General features: G+C 45.9%; 8 protein-coding genes across 8 annotated transcripts in view; 5 read left to right on the plus strand and 3 right to left on the minus strand.

Moving 5' to 3' along the window:
- Positions 1-100: 100 nt before the first annotated feature.
- On the plus strand, positions 101-1293 carry LOC109252592 (histone H2A type 1-E). The gene has a single exon (XM_019425177.2). The coding sequence runs from the start codon at positions 154-156 to the stop codon at positions 544-546; it is 393 nt and encodes a 130-aa protein (XP_019280722.1). The 5' UTR covers positions 101-153; the 3' UTR covers positions 547-1293.
- A 5920-nt stretch (positions 1294-7213) lies between these two features.
- LOC109252617 (histone H4) lies at positions 7214-7567 on the plus strand. The gene has a single exon (XM_019425203.2). It carries the CDS (start codon positions 7243-7245, stop codon positions 7552-7554), a length of 312 nt encoding a protein of 103 aa, XP_019280748.1. The 5' UTR covers positions 7214-7242; the 3' UTR covers positions 7555-7567.
- Positions 7568-12536: 4969 nt separating this feature from the next.
- Positions 12537-13822, minus strand: LOC109252627 (histone H4). The gene has a single exon (XM_019425217.2). It carries the CDS (start codon positions 13791-13793, stop codon positions 13482-13484), a length of 312 nt encoding a protein of 103 aa, XP_019280762.1. The 5' UTR covers positions 13794-13822; the 3' UTR covers positions 12537-13481.
- A 4163-nt stretch (positions 13823-17985) lies between these two features.
- Positions 17986-18565, minus strand: LOC109252612 (histone H2B type 1-C/E/F/G/I). Its single transcript, XM_019425198.2, has one exon. It carries the CDS (start codon positions 18529-18531, stop codon positions 18151-18153), a length of 381 nt encoding a protein of 126 aa, XP_019280743.1. The 5' UTR covers positions 18532-18565; the 3' UTR covers positions 17986-18150.
- A 286-nt stretch (positions 18566-18851) lies between these two features.
- LOC109252595 (histone H2A type 1-E) lies at positions 18852-19729 on the plus strand. Its single transcript, XM_019425179.2, has one exon. The coding sequence runs from the start codon at positions 18853-18855 to the stop codon at positions 19243-19245; it is 393 nt and encodes a 130-aa protein (XP_019280724.1). The 5' UTR covers position 18852; the 3' UTR covers positions 19246-19729.
- Positions 19730-20201: 472 nt separating this feature from the next.
- LOC109252584 (histone H3.1) lies at positions 20202-20977 on the plus strand. The gene has a single exon (XM_019425169.2). It carries the CDS (start codon positions 20393-20395, stop codon positions 20801-20803), a length of 411 nt encoding a protein of 136 aa, XP_019280714.1. The 5' UTR covers positions 20202-20392; the 3' UTR covers positions 20804-20977.
- Positions 20978-23373: 2396 nt separating this feature from the next.
- On the minus strand, positions 23374-24300 carry LOC128777807 (histone H2A type 1-E-like). Its single transcript, XM_053905377.1, has one exon. The coding sequence runs from the start codon at positions 24260-24262 to the stop codon at positions 23876-23878; it is 387 nt and encodes a 128-aa protein (XP_053761352.1). The 5' UTR covers positions 24263-24300; the 3' UTR covers positions 23374-23875.
- Positions 24301-24565: 265 nt separating this feature from the next.
- The window catches only part of LOC109252608 (histone H2B type 1-C/E/F/G/I), a 490736-nt gene continuing 489805 nt past the window's right edge, over positions 24566-25496 (plus strand). Inside the window, exon 1 of the mRNA XM_019425194.2 lies at positions 24566-24966. Coding sequence (XP_019280739.1) covers positions 24585-24965 — 381 coding nt within the window. The 5' untranslated portion in view covers positions 24566-24584 and the 3' untranslated portion in view covers position 24966. The remainder of the gene's footprint in view (positions 24967-25496) is intronic.

The following is a 25496-nucleotide window of genomic DNA, read 5'->3' on the forward strand; positions in this document are numbered from 1 at the left end:
GTGTATTTGAAAACCAGCATCCCATTGGTTACAGCGAAACTGTAATTTTAGCCAATGGGATAGTTTTCTTTTTGCGCCCATTAGAGACTATAAATAGGGTAGCTCTGGCTCAGTCCATGCTGAGCGTACTCTGGTTTGTGATATTTTCTCGCCATGTCTGGACGCGGGAAGCAGGGCGGCAAGGCTCGCGCCAAGGCCAAGACGCGCTCGTCGCGGGCCGGGCTGCAGTTCCCGGTGGGGCGCGTGCACCGCCTGCTCCGCAAGGGCAACTACGCCGAGCGGGTCGGGGCCGGCGCGCCGGTGTACCTGGCGGCCGTGCTGGAGTACCTGACGGCCGAGATCCTGGAGCTGGCGGGCAACGCGGCTCGCGACAATAAGAAGACGCGCATCATCCCGCGCCACCTGCAGCTGGCCATCCGCAACGACGAGGAGCTCAACAAGCTGCTGGGCCGCGTCACCATCGCGCAGGGCGGCGTCCTGCCCAACATCCAGGCCGTGCTGCTGCCCAAGAAGACCGAGAGCCACCATAAGGCCAAGGGCAAGTAGAAATATGGCCTAGTCTGGAGCTCAAGTCTCCTGTCCAAACCAAAAGGCTCTTTTTAGAGCCATCCACTTAATCAAGGAAAAGAGCTGTGCCTCACGTTCTGTCATTGGGATAGCAGGTGTTGAATAGTGGCAAATCCTGTTTAAAAGAAAATTTATAGGCCTGTCAATCGACCCAAGAGTCCTTGAATTAAAAGAAGTCACCTTGCCAAAAATGACAAACCTTTGCCCTAAGGAACCCATAAGAGGAAAACTTGGGTGTCCTTGATTCTTCCCGCAGGATCGAATGTCCATGTGGAACCCAAACTTGGCAGCCTGTGACTTTGGCCTATCCTTCCCTCTTCTAATTCAATGGAATCCTCCTGAAAAAGACTCCCCCCTCCTATATGTCCTGCGTTAGTCCTGCAGGCCGGTGGACTCCTTGTTTGAAATAAGTTCAGGCAGACAATGCATTTCGTAATTGTACACAGGTGAAGTAAAGACGGCAAGGAAACACATCGGGGAGACCATGTGCCTTTGCAACAGACGTGAGAGGTGGACGTTGTAAGTCAGATTTTCACCTTCACTCTACTGGCACCCAATGAGTCCCAGTGCCTATTCTGGCTGTTCTCGGCCACCAGCACACCCTTATCACCAAGTCAGAAGCTGGAGGGCGTCTTCCATTCCTCTCCACGGAAGTACACCTCCGCCAATGTTTAGTTTTTCCTCACGAAGATCTTCTAATAAAATTGAGTTTCTATGCCGCTTCTAGTCTATGTGAATTAGTTTATTTCCTGCGTCTCTTGAAAGGTTTGTATGTCCTATCGTGAAATCTGAACTGCAGTCACAGGCAAAAACCCCCTAGAATCCGTGAACACAGCAATCCCAGATAGGAGGGAAATGTCACCTTTAAAAACGTTTCTTTCAAAGTTACGATTATTCGATGTCAAAGGACCCACATCCTGATTTCAGTGAATCTGATTATTCAGTTGTTTCCTCTTAAAAAGTCACCTGCATTAATCAAATTTGTAAACTTTGAACAGCTATTTCTCTTAGCATTGGAAACGTCAAATAGAATAAGTTAACACAGCTCCAAGGAAGGCCTAGGAGTTCTTTCCACGTTTAATCATAAAATACGCTGTTTTGATGATTGATGTGGCTTTTGTGACAAGGTTCAGAACAAATCTCCCAGCATGAGACACTTTGACGAGTGGAGTTTTATGAGCTGAAGACAATTAGGCCCAAAATACTCAGGTAGACTTTTTACCACCCCCTCTACCGCCTACAAGGATGTGACTGGGCCTGGGCCAGGAAGAGAGCTATCACCAGAGGTAAGTACGAAGTGTGAGCTAGGTCCAATGAGCTGTGGGGAGCTCACAGGACCTGATCAAATTTCTCCCTGTCTCCTTGTCTCCACAAGGCCTGGCAAACTTTTGTTTACTGAACATCCTCTCCCCATGTTCCTGTGAACAGTCTTCCCTTTGAAGCCCAGACCTCTGCCCCCTTCTTAGCTCAATAGCATTCAAGCCTCAACTGCCTGACTGTGGGAGAGGCTCACCAGTCTTGGTGGGACTCCTGCATGTACAAAATTAAATGTTTTCCTCTTGTTCATCTGTCCTCTGTCAACTTCATTGTTAGACCAGCCAGAGAACTTAGAAGGAAAGAAAGGACAAGTTTTGTCCGCCCTTAACAGATCAAATCGCTAGTAATTGCTTTCTTGCATTGTTTGTATTTCTCACAAGAACGACTACATAAATTGTTATTAAAATTATGTTATTTGCATGGTTTTGATTTATCAAACCAATGAACCCATAATCAAATAATTGGCAAATAAATACACATTTTTGTTTTAAGTAAAATATATTCAAGCGTGATACACTATTGCTTATAATTCCATGTTAACTGAGGTTTTTGTTAGTTGCCTATAGCTCCAGGGTCATTGGATAAAGTGCGTACTATTGATGAGGGAGCATGAGGACGACTGAGGGGCAAAGCACAAGCTAGCACACACCCCCGCCCCAGGTGGGACATGTGTGATATTCCTCGGACACCCCTGACCGCCCAAGAACGAAGGAAAGGGGTGTCAGTGCTGGCCATGGTGCTGTGGGAAACTAAGGCAAATGAAAACTTAAATTCCCTTACTGCCTACAGCCATTGGCAAGTCCTTGAAACCGGCAGAGTGACCTCCCTCTAGGAGTTCAGCTGCCTCCATGATGGCACTTTGCTGGGGGCAAAAGGGAACCTTGGCTTTACATTATCCCAACTTTAAGGATCTTGTAAGTCTACTTCCTTTATCTCAACTGCCCCAAGATATATGCTGGTAATCCTACTCCAAGCTTATGGCCCCCCATAAGAGACCCCCATACATCTAAAGGGTCTCATGACTGAGGTTTTACTAAATGATAATAAATGGCGTTCCCTTAGCAACAGCTACCCCCTCAAGGTCCTGGAAACTTTGCTTCCAAAATACCTTAGAGACTTACTCTACCTGTCAGGACAGCTCTTCCTGCCCAGGGTCCTGTCCCTGTGCTTTAATAAAATCACCTTTTTGCACCCAAGACGTCTTCAACATTCTTTCTTGGCCATCGTCTCTGGATGGCACTACCCTCCCCACCCCAAAACTTCATCACTATTATTATTTATATAATCAAAAAAATAAATAAATAAAAACTTCTTTTTAAAAAATAGAACAAAACCTTCAAAAACTCTTGATGAAATAATTCAGATATTTGTAATTGCAATCAGATCCAGAAGGACTGATGACAACTTCATAGTTTATACTGTAAAATCATTTTCATAGGAGGTAAAGTTCAATTTTAGTGGCAGAACATTTATGGAACCTTTTATTAAACAATTGAAGTATAACTGACACAGAGGAAAGCAGTGTTTAAGCTTTCTTTCTGGCGTTGGTCTCTCCGTTAATTTCCATCTCTGCAGATTCTGAAAGCACCTCTTCCCGTGTTAGATTTCCCGTGTATCTCACCCATCAGTTTACAAAGTCCCTTAGAGTGGAGACTGGGTTTTATTCATATTTGTGTCTTCCTAAACACAAATGACACAATGACAACCCCACAAAATATAGTCAATAAATTGTGTCAATTTTATAATAATAAAAATCCTTATAACATAGGTACGTGGTATAAAATAAAAGCAAAAAACAACAAAAATAAAGAGAGATGGAAAGGTAAATAAAAAAGAGATCCCATGGAGGAACTGGAGTCAATCTAAGTGGAGGCAGCGTAAAGATGAGACAGGTCCAAGGAGCAAAGACCAGTCGGAAAGACGTAAATTGCCTTTTTCAGTTCATGGTATTTATCTGGAAAGAGGCTGTGCTCGATCGGCCTCCTGCCTCCTCCCCCAATCTACCAACAATCTCACATTTAAATAAATGCTACTGCTGTCGATGAATATGAGTTACGTGGTGGAATAATGAAACAGCTCAAGTGATCAGGGGCCCCAGCGGCTTGGAGGAAGGCAGGGATGCAGGCCGGGGCGCGAACACCAAGGGCAGAGAATTAGGGATCCGCCAACCAGTACGAACTTCTGAGGCTTCAGTGACTTTCCCCTAGGGTTGCTTTTGTGTGGTTTTTATAAATCTCTCGGCTTCCAGATTTTTCTATATGCTTACTATTGAAGTTGTCTACATGAAAATATTGGTTTTCCTGGTGCAGTGGTAGTATCTCAAGAGACAGGGCTTTGGTGAAGAGGGGGTAGCAATGGACCCTCTGCTGCGATCACCCTTCACTTACATTTTTAGCTGTTAAAACACTGATTAGAAGTTAGTTCAAAACAGGGGCGCCTGGGTGACTCGGTTAAGCATCTGACTTCAGCTCAAGTCATGAGATCACAGCTCGTGGGTTTGAGCCCCGCGTCGGGCTCTGTGCTGACAGCTCAGAGCCTGGAGCCTGCTTCAGATTCTGTGTCTCCCTCTCTCTCTGCCCCTCCCCCACTCATGCTCTGTCTGTCTGTCTCTCTCTCTCTCAAAAATAAACATTAAAAAAATTTTAAAAAAGAAGTTATTTCAAAACAGAATACTTGATGAAGATGTACATACATATATAGAAATGAAAACAGAGGAAAAAAGTAACATGTTCATTTTGTTTAGGGTAATAACTATTAAAAATATATTTTGACCAAAATAAATGTCCATAAAAAATCTTTTGAGGGACAGCAGATTTCTCCAGCCCAAAATATATCTCTTTGGCCTAAGGATTATTTTGAGCTAACAGCAATCAAAACCTAGCAGATTCAGGAAAACCTCTTATGTTCCTCCTTACCTGCCTAAATTTACATTGGAAAGGGGGCCTGTACCAGGAAAAGGTACTACCAGAGATACCTTTTATTATTTTATTTTATTTTTTGAGAGATATTTTTATCCTGGGAAATGTATCTGCATGACAGGGCAACCTTTATTTTCCAAACACCTTCTCTCTCCTTCCTGTGAATGGTCTTCCTTCCTTTTAAACCTCCAGACAGACCCTTTCCCTTTTCCTTAGTTCAGTATGTTATATAAGCCTCATTACCTGGGTGCTCTATTTGTGTGTGTGTGTGTTTATTTATTTTTTGAGAGAGAGAGAGAGTGTGAGCAGTAGAGGGGCAGAGAGAGAGGGAGACACAGAATGGAAGCAGGATCCATGCTCTGCGCTGTCGGCACAGAGCCCGACGCGGGGCTCGAACCCACAAACCGTGAGATCACGACCAGAGGCGAATTCGGACACTTAGCAGACTGAGCAACCCAGGCACCTGTAGGGGCTGTATTTTTAGGAGACTCCCATACATATGGTTTGTTTCATTCCTGTTAATCTGTCTCATATCAATTTAATTATTAGATTAGCAAGGGAAGAAAGGAAATATTTCACCCTTCCCCCACATAATATAATACATATTAAAATAAACATAGACTCTGTTAATAACATAATATGTAGTAAAAATAATTGTTAGTTATTTAACATTGTGTATATCATGTACAATGTTTTAAATTCATGTGTATTAAGGTAAAAATATTTTAAAGTATAAAGTAAATATAAAATATTTTAAATTTGGTACTAAAAATAAAAATTACTTGTTATATTAAATAGAAGCATGCCATGTAGATGCAGTATTTTGCATAAATTATCTTCATTAATTCTTACACTGTTTTTGAGGTGATTACTGTTACTATCCCAATCCCATTCTGTACATGAACAAAGATTTAGAAAGCATAAGCAAGTGACCAAAACCCAATCAGTAGAGAAGATACAATTTCAAACCGCATTTTTTTTTTTTCAGCTATTAACCGGTTCCTAAAACACACACTTGAACAATGGGTGACGTTAGTTACAGTAGCTTACAAAATTATATTGGTGTCAAAATTTCAGAGTATGATCTTGTACTTGTTTTTAAGAAATAAAATCCAAAGTATGCGAAGAATATTCTAAGTCTTATATGAAAACCAAATTTTCATTTTAGTCGTTGAAAATTAAAAGGCTTTAAAAAAACTGCAAGCGGTAAGTTTATGGATATAAGTACGTCATTTTCGTAGGGCTTTAATTGCACTCCAGTGAATTGACAGTTAATGCAATTGTGATCAAAATCTTAAAGGGATTTTTCCCCCCGAAACTGCTACAATGAATCTAAAGTTGCCCATGAAAGGAACCTTGTGAGACTAGATCAGAACTTTTTGAAAAGAAACCATGAGACCTGTCATGGCAAATTAGGCCCTCTAATGCAACTGCAACGTAAAACATCGATGTAATACAAAACAACACTGTAGGGGAGGAAAAATAACTAACCCTCTATCCTGCTAGGTTCTGTACGTCCGCCCCCCCCCGCCCCCCACGCCCCCTGCCATAGCAAAGGCTGAGTAACCAGAGAAAACAAGCAGAAGTTTAATGACATACACGTCATGTATTCCTGGGAGATAGTCTGAAAAACTGAGGAGAACACCTGAAAAGGCCCAAGCCACCCCCTTACATACGATCTTCCACTAAAGACGAAAGATGTCATGCGGGAGGGGCGTGCACAGGGAGCCAGTTATGGGCTCCCAGGAAAAGGACAGTAAACAAGGCAAGGTTGTTCTGCAGAATCAAGGCCGGGCTTTCTCCACGGACAAGTTTCTGTGCTGATCTAGTCGTCCTTCTCTTTCTGGCACAGAGAGGGAGACACCGATTGAGATCTCCTTCATAAATGTGAAATTCCCCTTAAGAAAGTGTGAGTTCTCCTCTGGTTTTAGAGATTCTCCTGCGTCTGGTATTTCTCTAAACTGCTCAGAAATAGCCCTTATGTCAGACAGGCCTATGTGCGGGCGGCGTATACCGTACCGTTCACACGCACGGGGCATGTTTGGGGAAGGTGTGCCTGAGCTCCGCACTCCTATTTTGGGGTGGCGTCCTAGGGTACCCTTCCCAATCATCCCCTTCTGAAGGAGAAAGTACAGCACTTGCTTATAAAAAAAAAAAATCAGCCCCTGTGAACATTCTCACGGGAAGATATAATATCAGATACAAATATCAACGGTTTCAGAAAAATCTAGAGCTTAAAAGTGAAACTCCTCACTCCGTTCCCTCCCCTACACCGTCATTGGCTCTCAGCCCAGAGAGGGGCGGAGCCCGGCGTGTGGTCAAGGCGCCTCGGTTCCCGCCCGCGCGTTCAGTTCTCAATTAGGTCCGACGACTGCTTATAATAACGCCGGTCGGGCCCGTGGAGCTATCGCTGAGACTTACATAGTACATCTGGGCAGCTATGTCTGGTCGCGGCAAAGGCGGGAAGGGCCTGGGCAAGGGGGGCGCCAAGCGCCACCGCAAGGTGCTGCGCGACAACATCCAGGGCATCACCAAGCCCGCCATCCGGCGGCTGGCCCGGCGCGGCGGCGTCAAGCGCATCTCCGGCCTCATCTACGAGGAGACCCGCGGGGTGCTCAAGGTGTTCCTGGAGAACGTGATCCGGGACGCCGTCACCTACACGGAGCACGCCAAGCGCAAGACGGTCACGGCCATGGACGTGGTGTACGCGCTCAAGCGCCAGGGCCGCACCCTCTACGGCTTCGGGGGCTGAGCGCCCGGGACCCACCACGACCTCCCTAAGCACAAAAAAGGCCCTTTTCAGGGCCCCCATCCTCTCAGCGAAGGAGCCGTGACGCGGGTTTCGCTGTGTTTTCTGGCTTTGTTGTGTTAACTCCTATTCTGGCCTTTGCACTCCTATTCCTTACGTGTCCAGACTAGGAAAGTCTTGCCAACTGCCCGCATTTTCCTTGGGCATCAGTGTATTTAGCAAACGTGCTTGGTGTTCTCTGTTTAACGTTTAGGTCTGGCGTTTGGGGGTTTAATGCTGCACTAGGAGCTTCGGTATGGCCGCAGTTGGAAGTGGGACAATTTTTTCTGGCCAGAAGGTGTACATGTGTCAGGGTTGAGACGGAGACGAGACGGACTCCGCGTCTCCGCGCTGAATTCGTGGCTTGGTGCGTTTAGTATTCTCGACGCTTTCAAGTTTAGTTCCTGTTTAGTGGCCTTTATTCTGCTGACCTATGTCCTCTGCTCGAGAAACCAGTGCGTGCTAAGGGGACTGGAGAGCAGCAGTAGTGACGAGCCGTCCTTCCTTGCCCCCTTTCTGATGCATGCAGCACGTGGTTGGCCCCCTGGCTCGGATCCCGGTTTCCACCCAGTGTGGAGACCGGTAGGTGGTAGAAGACTTGCAGACTAATCCCCCACGGAGGGGTGCTGAGGGTGGGACGCAATTGGAAGGCATCTCAACTAAGTAACAAGGGAAACAAGGTTGCATTACAGAAATGTTAGGGTGACAAAACAAGGCAGACCCTAAACCCAGAGGAGCTACTGCAGGGATCTTGGGAGTGGAAGAGTGGAAGAGGAATCAAACAAGGGGTTAGGACATGAATCCAGACCTAAATTCAAAGTAGGTCTTAATATTCCTCCAGACCAGATCTTAGCAAGTAGAGAAAGAAACCCAAAGTCAAAGGTGAAAATCTGGAGGTTGGTAGAAAGCTCGGCCAGTGCATATACACAGGCCGAAGTAGTAATTCCCACAGGTATATAGAAAAAGTAAACAGTGATCGAGATATTAGATATAGATATAGATAAATAGATAGATAGATGATAGATATTTTTCCCCCTAAAGCTGAAATTAAAAACTTTAAACATTTGCCCGTGCTTCACCAAGAGTTAACCTTTGTAAGGTCAAATACTAAATATGCACCTGGCCTTCTCCCAACTCAGGACCCTGGATGCATCTCGGAAATACAGTGTGGTCTTTCTTAAATTTTTTTTTTTCAACGTTTTTTATTTATTTTTGGGACAGAGAGAGACAGAGCATGAACGGGGGAGGGTCAGAGAGAGAGGGAGACACAGAATCAGAAACAGGCTCCAGGCTCTGAGCCATCAGCCCAGAGCCTGATGCGGGGCTCGAACTCACAGACCACGAGATCGTGACCTGGCTGAAGTCGGACGCTTAACCGACTGCGCCACCCAGGCGCCCCACAGTGCGGTCTTTCTTAATGATTGTGATCTCTCATTTTCCTGGGAATACTTGCGCTAACTTCCGCTAACATATGACTCTAAATTGCAAAACCCACAGTGTTTTGAATGAGATTTCCTTTTGTCTTTGCTATTCCAGTAGGAGATTGTCTGTCGGGAGAATTTGGTTTTGATTATATTTCCCCAACACCTTCTGAAGGTCTATTGTCTGTTTGCGGCTTTCCACTGATTTCTTTAATAATTCTGGTAACAGTCTCTCAGTTCTTAAAAATAAACAACTAAAAAAAAAAATCCTTAAGGGGCGCCTGGGTGGCGCAGTCGGTTAAGCGTCCGACTTCAGCCAGGTCACCATCTCGCGGTCCGTGAGTTCGAGCCCCGCGTCAGGCTCTGGGCTGATGGCTCGGAGCCTGGAGCCTGTTTCCGATTCTGTGTCTCCCTCTCTCTCTGCCCCTCCCCCGTTCATGCTCTGTCTCTCTCTGTCCCAAAAATAAATAAAAAACGTTGAAAAAAAAAATCCTTAAGTTTTCTGTACATTTGTTATTTTTATAGTTAATATTCTAGTACTTGTCTTCAGAAATCCATGGCTTATGTTCATAGCCTGATTTAAAGAAACATTCAAAATTTCTTGATATTACCTTTCATAAATCCAGGCCCCAAATTTTGAATAATGAAACTCTGAAGGTATTACTTGTATCTAAACTCCTCTTGTAGTTTCCCACGTGGCCAGGAGGCCACACGTATTTTCTCATTTTATGAGAAAAGATGTACTTTGTAATTAGCAATATACAATTGTGAGAACTCTTTTCTTATATATCGTGTAATAGGAAAAAAGAGGGCAAATCAAAAATAAACTATACATTCCTAAGTTAACCAGATGAAATATTTTTTTTTAAATGTTTTTAACGCTTATTTATTTTTGAGACAGAGAGAGACAGAGCATGAACGAGGGAGGGGCAGAGAGAGAGGGAGACACAGAATCCGAAACAGGCTCCAGTCTCTGAGCTGTCAGCCCAGAGCCCGACGCGGGGCTCGAACTCACAGACCGCGAGATCGTGACCTGAGTTGAAGTCGGACGCTTAACCGACTGAGCCACCCAGGCGCCCCCCAGATGAAATTTTTTTTTTTTTTAATTTTTTTTTTAACGTTTATTTATTTTTGAGACAGAGAGAGACAGAGCATGAACAGGGGAGGGTCAGAGAGAGGGAGACACAGAATCTGAAATAGGCTCCAGGCTCTGAACTGTCAGCACAGAGCCCGACGCGGGGCTCGAACTCACGGACCGCGAGATCATGACCCGAGCCAAAGTCGGCCGCCCAACCGACTGAGCCACCCAGGCGCCCCCCAGATGAAATATTTTTAATATAAATGTTTAACAATTTTACTTAAGTTGGATAGAACATATTTATATTTATATACAATAACCACACAAAACTACCAACAGACTTTGTTCCTAGATATCAACGCCATGGCAAAAAAAATAACAAATACTTTCCGGGAAATATCAGAAGGTTCCTGGAGGTTTATCAATCTCCGTATTCACGGTATCATACCTAAATAGAGGATTCTATCCTATTCCATAATGATAACACTGATTAATATAATAAATTAACCAGACATTCTCTAGTCATCAATGGATGGTTACTATTTTTCCTTATGCTGTTCTCTACAGGCCCATGCTACAAAATACAGATCTGAAATTGAGTTTTACGGAAGAAGCATCAAAAGAACTTTAATAAATAATTGTACCAGATACCTGTCAGACTCTACCCTGGGACTGATTTAAGATTTTCCAAGCCGTATTAGAAGCAGGGTACTTAACCCAAGATCAGCAAAACAAGAGTTAATTAGTTAGGACTGAATGAACTGATTTGGTTGTGGCTAAAATTCCCTTACTAAAGTCCTCTTATACTTGTAATTGCTGTCTTTTTCAAATGGATTCCTCAAATTTTAAAAAAATATTCTATTAAAAGAACTCCTGGTAAATTGTCAGGAATCTTAAAACTATCGACTCTGTTGAAAATAGGTTATATATTGATTGGCTCTATCTACAGAACTTCACAGAATAATGGTTGGATTTTATACAAAATGCTAGGAATCCAAGGAATCCAAGGAATGTGGTTATTATAATGTGGTTGGTATAGGCTTAGAACTAATTGATCCTTCTTAAAACAAGTAGGCCTTTCCTTTATCCCCTTTTCAAACCATCATTCAAACAGACCAAGTAAGACAAAAGATAAAATTTAAAATACTTCATCATAAGATACCTGTCTAATGGTCTGGTCACAGTTGATAAAAAGCCTTGATGTTGGTTCCCTAAACATTTCAAAGTGTGTATTTCTCTACTATTTGCAGATATTCAATACTGCTAGAGAAACAAATGTGATGGATGAAACTTCTGTCTTAAGTATAGATAAATATCTAGAAAGTGGAGTGTGTATGTATTAAGGATATAAAGAAGGGGTAAAGGACCAAGAGACATGTAATATTCATGAGGCACTTTTATACTTGAAACACCAGACACTAAATACGCATGAGATACGTGAGGCACTAAATATTCGTGATACACTAAATATATTTGGAACACGTAGTACCTTGATTCAGTCACCCTCTGGTGATGTCCATCCTGGCCCCACACGTCCTTTGCCTAAGATACACAAATGAAGCACATGCCCATTAGGCAGATGAACTAGTAAGCATCAGCTGTGACCAGGAATAACCGTCTGTCTTCCACAGATTAGCTCCCTGTCATTGGCTCCGGGCGCCTTCCATTTGAGGAACTACTTGTCCCAACTTGGGCTGTAGTCTTCAAGAAGAAAGGCTGTATGTGACAGAGAGAAAGGTAACTAAATACATGACCAATGATTCAGCTGCTGTGGTCCTTCTATCTCCTCATGCCCTTACCCAAGCCTTAACTTACCACACGTCTTTCCCCCTGTCTCAGGCTATGTACTCAAATGTATTAAAAACAAACAAACAAACAAAACACACACACACACACACACACACACACACAAGCATCCCCAGCATTTAAATTTGGTCTGAGTCTTTCTGGGCCACAGGACAACTTGTCTGGTGGTGTATTTTGAGGCCAGCAAGGCATAAACCCAGAATGAGTACAAATGAACAAGTATACATTGTAAGAATAATCAAGAGAATACCTCCATTGGGTGGGGGATGGGTGAGATGGGTGATGGGCATTAAGGAGGACACTTGTTGGGATGAGCACTGGGTGTTATATGTAAGTAATGAAACACTAAATTCTACTCCGTAAATAAATAAATAGAATATCTCCGACATTTGCAAAGTTGTTTGGAAAAAAACATACACCAGAGTATTATGCACGGCTCCCTAAGAGACTATAGTGTCTCCTATTAATGTGGCTGGATCTCTACTGGAATGTGCTTGTTCAAGAAAAGTTGCTCACACCCGGAGGTCACAAAATGAGGTGCCAATTAGTGGCGGAGCGTAAATGACAAGTGCTTCACATAGCAACTCAGTCCTCAAAATAATCCTTTGAGTGAGGTCTCCTCCTCTTCCTCCTCCGCTTCCTCCTCCTAACCGTGTAGGTGAAAAAACTGAGGCCCAGGAAAGAGTTAGAACTGAACCTGCTCTCACAACCAAGTGATGCTTTTATAACGACTCTGTTTAGACGTTTCACCACCTCGCATCACTTCAGTAAGCAAAGTTATACAACAGGACATTTACGTCTTAACTTTCACAATATTTTGTTTTACATGCTTAGAGAGATTCGTCTTTATGTCCAAAGTTCACGTGGGTCCACTTGCTGGTGCCAAAGCTGACATTTTCCCACGAGTTAAAAGTACATTTTCCATGTGTTACATCCACCATTTGTACGTCATAAATTAACGCTGAAGGAGCGCCGATTAGGATCCTTGCTCTTAAAACATACAAAAACACATTTAGCGTTAACTTTTAAAAGCCGTCTACTCTTCGTGGGAAGTAAGTGATGGCGAACAATAGGACATTAATGGCCCCTCCAGACTTAGACACCACTGGCCTGATTGACAGGTGACATTTAGAGGGGACGGAGCCCTCAATTACAAACTTAATAGATTGCCACCTTTCTTAGAATAAAAACTTCCCTAACTTTAAGTCTGAAAACTTTTTCAACTCTGCCAAGCGGACTCTGCAGGACTTCTGGCAAGGGGCCGATCACAGGAGGGGGTCTCCCCAGCAGGCCCACAGTTAAGCCTCAAAAAGGAAGTTGTGTCCACCGCAGGCCTCAGAAGCCTCTTCACACGACCTGCTTCCTCGAGCGAATTCGCAGCTAACAAGACCCCAAGCCAGGCGGAAAGGTTCGCTGTTGTAGGTTTGCAACAGGAGGGAGCGACCCGTGCGGGACGCGGACCAGCGAGCGTCAAACCAGCATCACGGCTCCTCTGTGAGAGTGGGGGGAGCCCTGAAAAGGGCCTTTTGTTTGTAGACAGGGCGGGACGGGGGTGCGCAGAGCCCCGGAAGCCGGGAACCTGGAGCTCAGCCCCCGAAGCCGTAGAGGGTGCGGCCCTGGCGCTTGAGCGCGTACACCACGTCCATGGCCGTGACCGTCTTGCGCTTGGCGTGCTCCGTGTAGGTGACGGCGTCCCGGATCACGTTCTCCAGGAACACCTTGAGCACCCCGCGGGTCTCCTCGTAGATGAGGCCGGAGATGCGCTTGACGCCGCCGCGCCGGGCCAGCCGCCGGATGGCGGGCTTGGTGATGCCCTGGATGTTGTCGCGCAGCACCTTGCGGTGGCGCTTGGCGCCCCCCTTGCCCAGGCCCTTCCCGCCTTTGCCGCGACCAGACATGCCGACAAGGAAGACTCCACAAAACCCTGTCACGTCCCCAGAGCTGCGGGCTTTTATATACCCGCTGGCGGACCGAACTGAGAACCTAAGGAAGCCGCGAAGTGCCACCCAGTGGGGGAGGGAAGTCTGACCAAAAAAAAAAAAAAAAAAAAAAGCCTTCGGTTTCCTTGTGCTGTTTTGTTCTATACCTAGTACCTTTTGTGACCACGTGTTAAAACTTTAAAAATTGCTTTTGAATGTTATGAAAGATGCAAAAAAAAAAAAAAAAAAAAAAAGGGCAAGCAATAAACTAGCAAGCTCTTACCCCAGGATACAGAGAGCACTTGCGACTACTGGCTACTTTGATATTTTGGTGAACAGATATATGCACATATTTTTTTCAAAGAAAATTTACACAGTGCCCGTGCATAGGGATTGTGGAACTTCTTTATGCTGATTATATTTTTAGTCAATTTCCTCTCTCTAAAGAGAAAAAAGATGTTTTTAATATCCACGTGGTATTCTTCCTTAAGAATTCTCTATAGTACACTTTAACCAATTCTCTAGTAAATCCTTAATAAACCAGATGTTTAAAAGAATTCTTTTCCCCACTGATCGATGTGTCACTTTTAACAGTGATTCATACTTGGAACTGTGGGGGCAAGGGCAGGCCACTAAGATGGGCCAGTCTGGCGTGAAGGTTATTAAAATCCAGCAAATTCAGGAAAGCTTTTTACCTCCTCCACAACTAAATAAAAAGAAATTGCATAGAGGACCTGCTCCAGGAAGCGAGCTTTCACAGTCGATAACTATATTATGAATTACGTATAGAAGATGGGCAGGGACCCGGCAAGGCCTGTTTGATCAGAGTCCTCTCGATGCCCCACTGAGTGGACCGGCAGATGTCGGTTAACCAAACTCTTCAGCAGTGCATTCCTTCCCTTTGAAGTCCCAGAACCCTGTCCCTTCCTTAGTTCAGCCTGACATATGCCTCATTTTGCTGGACTGTCTTTGAAATGTCATGTCTGTGTGGATTCTCTGTACGTACACTATTATATTTGATTTTCTCCTGTTAATCTGTTTCATGTCAATTTGATTCTTAGCCTAGCTAGAAGGACCTAGAAACGGACAGGATATTCTCCCTCCCTGACAGAACTATTACCAAAAAGTCTATTCTGTTCTATATTTTAATCAGTTTCCTTTGCCAAAGGAAATCTATTTTCACTTGGAACTTTGGAAAAGTTACATGATTGAAGGTGAAAAAAGTGATTATTTTTATATCTGTGTGATATTCCATCATAAGCAGTTTCTATGATACATTTTAAACAAATGTTCTAGTACTTAACATAATGTGCTTTCTTTTTTTTTTTTCAATTTTAAAGGAGATTTATACATAAACCTGAGGATAACCTAGAGTTGAAATGCTTTGTCAGAAAGGATGCAGATTTTGTGGTATTTGATTAATATTACTACACTTTCCACAAAATTCTTATCACATTCACCTGTGCCAGCGATAACTGTTGTGCATGTGAGTTTACCATCACTGATAAAATACCAAAGCGACATAGTTTGAGTTGGTATATTCTGCTCCCCTGCAAAATACTGGATCTTGTTTCAGGTTTAAAGGAAAAATGAACCCCTTTTGGAAGTTTTCACATCACTGCATTGCACTTATTAACTGGGGCAGAAAAATTGACATCTTTAAAAGAAAGAGCTCGTCATTTTGTACATTGTAGGAACTGGAAATTTTCCCTTTATTCCTTTCATGGTTCATTGGCTGGTCCACTAATTGAAATGACATACAACAGATTAACGGGGGAAAAAACCAAATTTGATTTCATAAGTACAGAAGCCCTGTGAAAAATAAGAGACTCCAAGGCAGTCAGGCAGTCGAGGCTGAGCCCCCCTCCCTGGCTGAGGGATGGGATGGGGACCGGGGGCTGCAAAGGGGAGGAGGGCCAATCCCAGGAAGATAAGAGCCGCTGTTTGGTTAATCAGATGTTTGCCCGGCCTCGCAACATCTTTCCACATTAAACGTTCTGTCTGGTAATAGCTCTCCCTGTTATCAACCCCTTATCAAAATCCTTTAAGGCAGTTAAGGGAGGGGCAAAAGTTTTTCTTGGCCTGTGAGGTTGTTGATTGGCTTTAGTTCTTGTGCCAAATAGTCCACTTGTCAAAGGGGCATTTTGAGACTTGTTCTGAACCAGGTCACTGTCACATTGCTGGGCTTAGAACGGGACCAGGCTCCTAGTATCGGGGCAATAAATATTTGCTGAATGAAATGTAGGGAAATAGACAATTCTCAATCCTCTTCGGATCTCTGGCTAAGAATTAAACCAACGTGAGACAGAACAACAGGGAAAAAAAGGGTCCAAATCCTACTGAATTTTTCCATTCTACATGAGAGCCTTCACAAGAGCAGGACGTCTCAAAGTGACTCTCTCAGGGGAACCTCCATACCTTTTAGAAAAAAAGATGAATTTGTGAGGAATTGACAAGACACAGGGCTTGGGCTTGGGGTAGTCAGTTGAAGAAATAATAAGTTTTTTTCAAATGGCCTTTTGGCCCCCAATTCCCTGTCTCTGGTGACAAGAAGGCCTCCCTTCCTCTGGGTGCAGGGAGGGCACCTTTCCCTGGGGAGGCTCTTCTCCCCCCTCAGGGTCAAAGGGCGGAGCGGGGTGGGGGGAGGGGGGTCCGAGCGACCTTCCAGCTTTTTAGTTTCTCAAACTCTTTCAAGCTCAAGATATTAATATATGCCAAGGGCCAAGGTGCCGTATTTGGGGGCAGCGAGTCTGGAACCCGATCGGAATGAGCGTGGCGAACCTCTCCTCCTCCCAAGTCCCCTTTCTGAGCCCCCTTTCTTGAGCACTGACGTTGCTCCAGCTGAAAGCTGGACATCAGCCTGTGCTCCGCCACCTTCTGTCACTCTGTCCGTGTGCAGCCAGGCCTGACCTTTCTGCTTCCTTTTCCCCGTCCGGCCTCCTCTTCTGACTGCTGCCTCCTTAGTCCCGACCTCGCCCCTGGCTGGTTTTGACCCGGATCTCACTCCCTTTCAATCTGTTCTCACCCGAGCCACCGGGAAAATGATTCAGAATCCTACGTCTTGCAACATTTTCAATTTCTGCAGTCTGATTTCTCCCAGTAGATAAACATTATGTTTCTTGACAAGGTGTGCCGGGCTTCACACTATCTAAGGTTTTCTGCCCCACCTTCGGCTGGCCTTTTCACCTTCATCTCCAGGCATCCCAGCCTCCAGGCACTCTAAAGTAGCTTCCAAAGTCTCTAAGGGTGTGCTAGGTGCTCAGACCAACCTGCCTGGAGCAGGCTTCCCTCCCCGCTACAGGGTCTTACCCACTCAGCAGGCTCCACTTAGCTCATTTCCCAGCTTATTTGCACAAGTCCGCATTTTCTTCTGTTTCCTCTGGAGATGCTGGGACTTTCTCATTGCAGGAACGTGTCTTAGCACCTACCAGGCACTGGAGACCAATTTGCTGCATACGTGGAGGAGTGAAGAACGGTGGACTTGATACAAATAAAAAAGACACACTGAGTTACTGGGAATATTAAAGAGAATTGAAGAGGCGGAGAAGGAAAAGAAACTTCTCCAAGTCTTCATTTAGCCTGATGGGAAAGGGCTCAGATTTATTTTTCAAACTGTATTTGTTACACCTTTACTGACGGCCCTTTAATAATGCTTATACTTTTACGAGGGGGCGGGGGGGGGGCACGGTATGGACGCCTTCGTGGGGTAAACTGACAGAGGTGACCAGGTGAGGAACTAGAAAATAGAATAGTTTGAACTACGCTGTCTGGTGATGTTAAGTCACCAAGTTTTCAATCAGCACTGCTGTCCTGACATTAACATTACCTTCCAACTATAAAGCAGTAAAAGATGGAGCTGGAGGTAGAATCAGGGGAGTCTGGGGGCACGTAGATGGCACCAGCCCTATCAACGAAGACCCACATCCCATGTTCCTGTCTTATTCCTCTTACCCCGGAGAAAACTAGCGTAGGTCTAGGCACAGATTAAGTGGAAGAAGCCAGAAATCACTACGTTCTACATAGTTCACCATAGGAACCTCTGAATAGTATTGCAGCCCAACTTAGAAAACCGAGGTGGTATCTTGACTTTTTCTTAGTACACAAGATTTCATACTAAAAAGCAACTTCAAATTTGATGCTAAAATGCTCCAGGCAAATCCTAACAAGAATGTCAGTTTCTCATAAATTATTTACTTCTAAGAGAACATACAACACCCAATCCTACATTAAGCAAGGCTAACAGCGAACAAGCTCTTTCTTAGAAAGCGTGGATGGCTCTAAAAAGAGCCTTTGGGGTATGTGTCTGGAAAATCCGATCTTTCTGGTAAAGGCGAGTTTACTTGGAGCTGGTGTACTTGGTGACGGCCTTGGTGCCCTCGGACACGGCGTGCTTGGCCAGCTCCCCGGGCAGCAGCAGGCGCACGGCCGTCTGGATCTCCCGGGACGTGATGGTCGAGCGCTTGTTGTAATGCGCCAGGCGCGACGCCTCGCCCGCGATGCGCTCAAAGATGTCGTTCACGAACGAGTTCATGATGCCCATGGCCTTGGACGAGATGCCGGTGTCGGGGTGCACCTGCTTCAGCACCTTGTACACGTACACCGAGTAGCTCTCCTTGCGGCTGCGCTTGCGCTTCTTGCCGTCCTTCTTCTGCGCCTTGGTCACCGCCTTCTTCGAGCCCTTCTTCGGGGCCGGGGCGGACTTGGCTGGCTCAGGCATGGCCGGGACGACACAGGACGCGCTCAGAAAAAACGAAACTGTAGGGCGAGTAAGACGCAACTTGTCCGGTTTATATAGAAACCCTTATGCAAATAAGGTGTAAGTTACAGTCCTGGGTCTGATTGGTGGCTAGTCAACATGACGTCAGTAGTTAGCTCTGCCCAATCACGACGCGACACTCCCCAAACTGCATTCTCGTTGGAGAAAATAAAGCCACAAGCTTAGCCAATGCAAAGCCTTTTTTTCGCGCCCAATCAGGGCTATAAAAAGTGCTGGTTGTGTGCTCGTGTCGCCAAGTGCCTGTAGAGTGTTTAGGTGGTCATGTCTGGACGCGGGAAGCAGGGCGGCAAGGCTCGCGCCAAGGCCAAGACGCGCTCGTCGCGGGCCGGCCTGCAGTTCCCGGTGGGGCGCGTGCACCGCCTGCTCCGCAAGGGCAACTACGCCGAGCGGGTCGGGGCCGGCGCGCCGGTGTACCTGGCGGCCGTGCTGGAGTACCTGACGGCCGAGATCCTGGAGCTGGCGGGCAACGCGGCCCGCGACAACAAGAAGACGCGCATCATCCCGCGCCACCTGCAGCTGGCCATCCGCAACGACGAGGAGCTCAACAAGCTGCTGGGCCGCGTCACCATCGCGCAGGGCGGCGTCCTGCCCAACATCCAGGCCGTGCTGCTGCCCAAGAAGACCGAGAGCCACCACAAGGCCAAGGGCAAATAGAATCCTGGATTAATTTGCCACAACGCCTCTCTCCCGCATAAACCAAAGGCTCTTTTAAGAGCCACCTACAATTTCCTGTGAAGAACTGTACACGAAGTACCTTTTGTTTTTGATAACAATTCTGAAACGTCATCAGTCTCGCAACTTAATATGTTAAGCAAAAGCAATCGAGTAAAACGTTCGCTTTCCTAGTCCTAAAGTTTTCAAATCCGTCCTCTCTAACTTTTCATGTCATCCAAAGAACCTATCGTATGGACTTGCCACTTTCGAGTGAGAATTTCTGGATGTACATGCAGATGGGTAGACCCACCATAGGTTACTGGTGGTGGGGAAGTAGATAATCCTTAAAACAGGAATACGAGTAATTCTGCTAAATTACACACCATGCTTCATGTCCTTTGCAAAGCCAGTCTCTCCTCCCCCGTTAGTAAAACAAGACAGGTATCGTAATTTTGAGTTTACAAGTTAGCAGAAAAACAATGTATGCTGCAATGGAATTGGTTTGTATTCTCTGAAAATGAGAAGTTCGTGGAACAATGTTTCCCTATGAAGTTTCTAGTCTGTGGATTGTTTGCATGCAAGTTAGAATTTCCTTGTTGAAAAATAACAAATCCCAAAATGTAAAAAGTAGAAAAAATTGAGGGGAGATGGTATAGAATTGAGCTGTCCAGAATGGTAGCCAGTTGTGTCTAGTGATCACGGGACGTGTGGCTAGTCTGAATTAAGAAGTGCTGTACGTGTAAAATGCACACTGGATTCCGCAGAGTTTGGAGAAAGGAATGTAAAATATCTAACAGTTGCTGATTGATTACATGTTGAAATGATTTTGGAAATACTAGGTTAAACAAAATATTTAAAATAATTTGTTTATTTCGTTCTAATGTGGATATAATGTGAAAATATGTTTCTTATGTAGCTTGCATTTATTTCTACAGGAAATCGCTAATATAAAGCGGACAAAAAATACATATTGAGGTCGTGGACAAGACCATCAGCACACTCGGCGCTCCATAAAAGTTTCGAGTCTTTAACCAATCCGGTTACCGGTTGTGTAGGCTGGTCCCCTTTTGTCCAATCAGCTTCTGACTCTCACTATAAATAAAACGGAACCGGCTTCCTTTTCTTACTGGCATCCAACGTCCAAGCCATGGCTCGCACAAAGCAGACGGCGCGCAAGTCGACGGGCGGCAAGGCCCCGCGCAAGCAGCTGGCCACCAAGGCGGCCCGCAAGAGCGCGCCGGCCACCGGCGGCGTCAAGAAGCCGCACCGCTACCGGCCCGGCACGGTGGCCCTGCGCGAGATCCGCCGCTACCAGAAGTCCACCGAGCTGCTGATCCGCAAGCTGCCGTTCCAGCGGCTGGTGCGCGAGATCGCGCAGGACTTCAAGACCGACCTGCGCTTCCAGAGCTCGGCCGTGATGGCGCTGCAGGAGGCGTGCGAGGCCTACCTGGTGGGGCTCTTCGAGGACACCAATCTGTGCGCCATCCACGCCAAGCGCGTCACCATCATGCCCAAGGACATCCAGCTGGCGCGCCGCATCCGCGGAGAGCGGGCCTGAGCCACAAGGTCCGTCACTCCTTCCCAAAGGCTCTTTTCAGAGCCACCACATATACGCTGAAAAGGACTGTTTCCCTGTAACTGTTATTGACGGGTTGGTTTCACCGGTGGATAACGACCATTTCCGGGCGCTTTACAGTGTTTTAGGAAGTTAGTAAAGACCCTTACAAGTGCACTTAGCTATTGGCCTGCTTGCGCTCCGATTTATACTTTTAGTCCTGTTTAACCACTCTGGTCTGGGGTTCATTAAACCCTTTTTCTTGGTAGACCATTTGATGTGAACACAAGGAAGCTACCCGCACATGTTCTCCCTTGTTCTCCCTGTCCCTCCTCAACTTTGAGGAAGGTGGGAAGAAATTTCTAAGTTACTTTGTACTCTTGAAGTTGGGTTCCAAGGTCACAACTGCTAACTGAAAATCACCCATCTTGATTGTGTTAATGGCTTTCAGGTGAGTGGGTTCATGGTTAACTAGTACCTATGATTTCCACATCCAGAGTTTTAAGATAATGCCAGTATTTTACCAATTAAAAATGCCCTACTAGCCTCTACCAGCAAAACAATGTATTATAAATATCCTCTCCGTAATCTGCCTTCCTCTGGAAGGGAAGGTGTATTTGGAGGAAAGCAGTGCCCTCCCACCCTCCCAATTTACCCTTCCCTACACACACACAGACACACACACACACACACACACACACGAGGTTGTGCTGATCCAAAACAGATTGTTATGAAGCTTTCCTTACCCCTGGGCTGGGAAACAGCTATTAAGAAGGGCCCTGTGCACCCTGATCAATACTCTTGCTGGTTGGGCAGAGTATGCAAAAAGTACAATTCTCCAAGTTGGTCTTTCCGTTCTGATTATATGAAGACTTATTCAGGGGCAGTGAGTAGTTCTAGTTGTGTGGACCTGGTCATTTTTAGATCTGTGGGTCTAAAATGGATACTCCCAAGTCTCTGAAACCACTCCATGTGCTAAACTGATTATCTTGTGACCTACCTCAGCTCTTTCTGGGCCTTGAAGGTGTGCTTTCATCACCCCATAAGAGGAATTGAGTTTTGCTATAGGAATGGCACGCAAAAATGCATGCTCAGTGACCCCAGATCATTTTGGCTCATGTTAACGTATCGATTGTGATGCCATCTTCTAAGGCTCACTGAAGGAGGAGGGATGGTCTGATCAGTCTGGGATGTGCATTTTCACTTTCCTAGAGATCTGCAAGAATTTCAGAATGTACGTGAATATGTACGTCTTAACTCAGGAGGTAAGTCTGGGATGGACATAAAGGTTTGGGAGTCATTAGTACATAAAAAGTAAAGTTTGGGAGTCATTAGTATATAAAAGTCTTTAAAACCAAGCAAGTGGCCTACAGATCCCTTCTGGCTTCTTCCTGTCTCTTGCAATCTGCTCTGTGGCCAGTATCGAACTTCGTGTCATTGCCTGAAATATCACAAGCCATGAATCTGGTGCTGCTCATTCTGTGCTGAGATCCCCACCCTTTCCTCTAATTCCCAGTTTCCTCCAACCTTCAGATGAGATGTTCCCTCTCCTTCCTTATCCTTCCGTCTTAGTCCTCCGAAAGTCCTGTGCTTATTTCTCTTCCTATCTTGTGTTTTGATTATTTACTTTTGTGTTTTATCCCATTAGAATGAGTTTCTTTTGGACAGGCAGGGTCTTATTGTTGTGTCCTTAATGTATAGTACCTGAATATGAAACGAAAATTCGTGGAAAGTATAAGTACATTACAATTTAATAAATGAGGCTACAGAAAAAATAGTCTTTGTGCATCCATTTCTTGAGATTGCAAAAGTAGTAAGTAGCACAAATATTCCAGTCTTTTCCAAGGACTAGTATACAAGGATCTTGCTTTGCCTGTGTAGAAATATGGACAACGGACCAGGATCTTTGAACTCACTATTCTCAAAAGGGCCTTTGTCTTTTCGGAAGCATTTCTATTCTTTCAAACTGGGTCTCCATCATGAAAACTTGGACAGTTTCTTGGCAAGTTTCTTGCCATCATGAAAACTTGGACAGTTTCTTGGCAAGAACTTGGCAGTTCTTAGCATTCAGTGCCATCCTTGTTACGACCAAGATTGTACCGCTATATTGGACATCTACACGTTTGGCCATGTGGTAATAGATGTATATACTCATATACATGAATATACACATGAATAATTATAATACTATAAACTGCATTTGAATACTTTTAGTAAACAGATCATTAAAACCAAATTATTCTTTAAAGGCAAATTTTTAATTCAAAATTACCATCTTCCTGACACCCCAGTGGTTTTGTGTACCATATATGGAAACCACTCCTGCATCCTGCCCAAAGTTACCTTGATAGTAAAATTGTCACCTACGACAAACTTTCAGATACTGACATAGGTAGTCACCTTGAATCAACTTAATGTCCTTGTACATTCAAATAAATGACTTTGAAATCAGTCTATTTAGTTCACAAATGCTAACTTGTTAGCAAAGTATCCTAAACACTGTAGGAAAGGGAAAAAATTCTTCTCCCTTCATTGTACCCACTCCTAACCTGGTTTAAGAACTAGAATAATAAAAAGTGTGTTTTATTACATGCAGAGGCCCACTGAAGTTTGGGACCCCAATCAATGACCAAGGCGTAAGTTTTTACTTTTTAGACAAAAGCCTGAGGATTTGGCAGAATACAGAAAACATGTTTGAGATCCTGGACTGAAGAAACAAGTTGAACAAAAGCAGACTAGTAGAAACTGCAGCTCCCGAGTCTTTAGAGTTCGTGTCTCTGGTGATCCAGCTTTCAGAGAAACAGGAGGAGTCTGAGTGTCTTTACACAGTGGAGGTTTCCCAAGTGTATTTAGTTCAGAGTCATATGCCAATGTGGTAACCTGGGGGCACACTGCCCTTGGCCACTACAATACCAATTCTTAAGTATGAACAGGAAGCTAAAGCCCAACTAGAAGTTGCACTTCAATCATCCTGAACGAAAGAACGTAAGAAAACAAGTCGTGTCACCTTTTTAAGACTATAGAAGTGGCTCTGAAAAGAGCCTTTTGTTTTTCAGTGGTTTCCAAGCTTCCTTCTCACTTGGCTTTGTGGTGGCTCTCGGTCTTCTTGGGCAGCAGCACGGCCTGGATGTTGGGCAGGACGCCGCCCTGCGCGATGGTGACGCGGCCCAGCAGCTTGTTGAGCTCCTCGTCGTTGCGGATGGCCAGCTGCAGGTGGCGCGGGATGATGCGCGTCTTCTTGTTGTCGCGGGCCGCGTTGCCCGCCAGCTCCAGGATCTCGGCCGTCAGGTACTCCAGCACGGCCGCCAGGTACACCGGCGCGCCGGCCCCGACCCGCTCGGCGTAGTTGCCCTTGCGGAGCAGGCGGTGCACGCGGCCCACCGGGAACTGCAGCCCGGCCCGCGACGAGCGCGTCTTGGCCTTGGCGCGAGCCTTGCCGCCCTGCTTCCCGCGTCCAGACATGACCACCTAAACACTCTAGAGGCACTTGGCGACACGAGCACACAACCAGCACTTTTTATAGCCCTGATTGGGCGCGAAAAAGAAAGCTTTGCATTGGCTAAGCTTGTGGCTTTATTTTCTCCAACGAGAATGCAGTTTGGGGAGTGTCGCGTCGTGATTGGGCAGAGCTAACTACTGACGTCATGTTGACTAGCCACCAATCAGACCCAGGACTGTAACTTACACCTTATTTGCATAAGGGTTTCTATATAAACCGGACAAGTTGCGTCTTACCCGCCCTACAGTTTCGTTTTTTCTGAGCGCGTCCTGTGTCGTCCCGGCCATGCCTGAGCCAGCGAAGTCCGCCCCGGCCCCGAAGAAGGGCTCGAAGAAGGCGGTGACCAAGGCGCAGAAGAAGGACGGCAAGAAGCGCAAGCGCAGCCGCAAGGAGAGCTACTCGGTGTACGTGTACAAGGTGCTGAAGCAGGTGCACCCCGACACCGGCATCTCGTCCAAGGCCATGGGCATCATGAACTCGTTCGTGAACGACATCTTCGAGCGCATCGCGGGCGAGGCGTCGCGCCTGGCGCATTACAACAAGCGCTCGACCATCACGTCCCGGGAGATCCAGACGGCCGTGCGCCTGCTGCTGCCCGGGGAGCTGGCCAAGCACGCCGTGTCCGAGGGCACCAAGGCCGTCACCAAGTACACCAGCTCCAAGTAGACTTGCCAAGTAAGCGTCCTGTTAACCAATCCCAAAGGCTCTTTTCAGAGCCACTTAAACTTGCTAAGGAAGAGCTGGTGCACTGTTACTAGGGAAACGGGTGTTGTTCTGGGTAGGTGACGGCGTCCCGGATCACGTTTTCCAGGGACACCTTAAGCACCCTTCGGGTCTTCTCGTCCAGAAGGCTGGAGGTGGGTTCGACGCTGCCATGTTGACTGGGTGACGGGCTTGGTGGTGCCCTGGACGTGACTGCAGCGTTGTGGTGGCGCTTAGCACCACCCTTCCCCGTGCGTTCCCGCGCTTGCCATGTCTACACCTGATAGTGGCCGTATAAGTGGAAACCCCAAGGACCAAAGTCACAACCTGGAGCACTGAAGGGAAAGGAGAGTGGAGTGAGGCCAGCCTTGCTTGAACTCTGCGGACCAAGTGGAAACTAGAGGAACACGGGCGGGAAAGCCTCACAATTCATCCCACTTCCTCGTTCCAAAGGTGGAGGAGGGGGAGGTGGGTGCTAAAGCTTACGTTGAGTCT

Source organism: Panthera pardus, unplaced genomic scaffold (genome assembly GCF_024362965.1).
Source record: "Panthera pardus isolate Hobbes unplaced genomic scaffold, ASM2436296v1 HiC_scaffold_17, whole genome shotgun sequence".
NCBI classification, from domain to species: Eukaryota; Metazoa; Chordata; class Mammalia; order Carnivora; family Felidae; genus Panthera; species Panthera pardus.

What these genes read in the sequence shown, in the direction of transcription:
- LOC109252584 (XM_019425169.2), top strand. Translation starts at nt 20,393, where the DNA reads ATGGCTCGCACAAAGCAGACGGCGCGCAAGTCGACGGGCGGCAAGGCC.
- LOC109252595 (XM_019425179.2), top strand. Translation starts at nt 18,853, where the DNA reads ATGTCTGGACGCGGGAAGCAGGGCGGCAAGGCTCGCGCCAAGGCCAAG.
- LOC128777807 (XM_053905377.1), bottom strand. Translation starts at nt 24,262, where the DNA reads ATGTCTGGACGCGGGAAGCAGGGCGGCAAGGCTCGCGCCAAGGCCAAG.
- LOC109252627 (XM_019425217.2), bottom strand. Translation starts at nt 13,793, where the DNA reads ATGTCTGGTCGCGGCAAAGGCGGGAAGGGCCTGGGCAAGGGGGGCGCC.
- LOC109252592 (XM_019425177.2), top strand. Translation starts at nt 154, where the DNA reads ATGTCTGGACGCGGGAAGCAGGGCGGCAAGGCTCGCGCCAAGGCCAAG.
- LOC109252612 (XM_019425198.2), bottom strand. Translation starts at nt 18,531, where the DNA reads ATGCCTGAGCCAGCCAAGTCCGCCCCGGCCCCGAAGAAGGGCTCGAAG.
- LOC109252617 (XM_019425203.2), top strand. Translation starts at nt 7,243, where the DNA reads ATGTCTGGTCGCGGCAAAGGCGGGAAGGGCCTGGGCAAGGGGGGCGCC.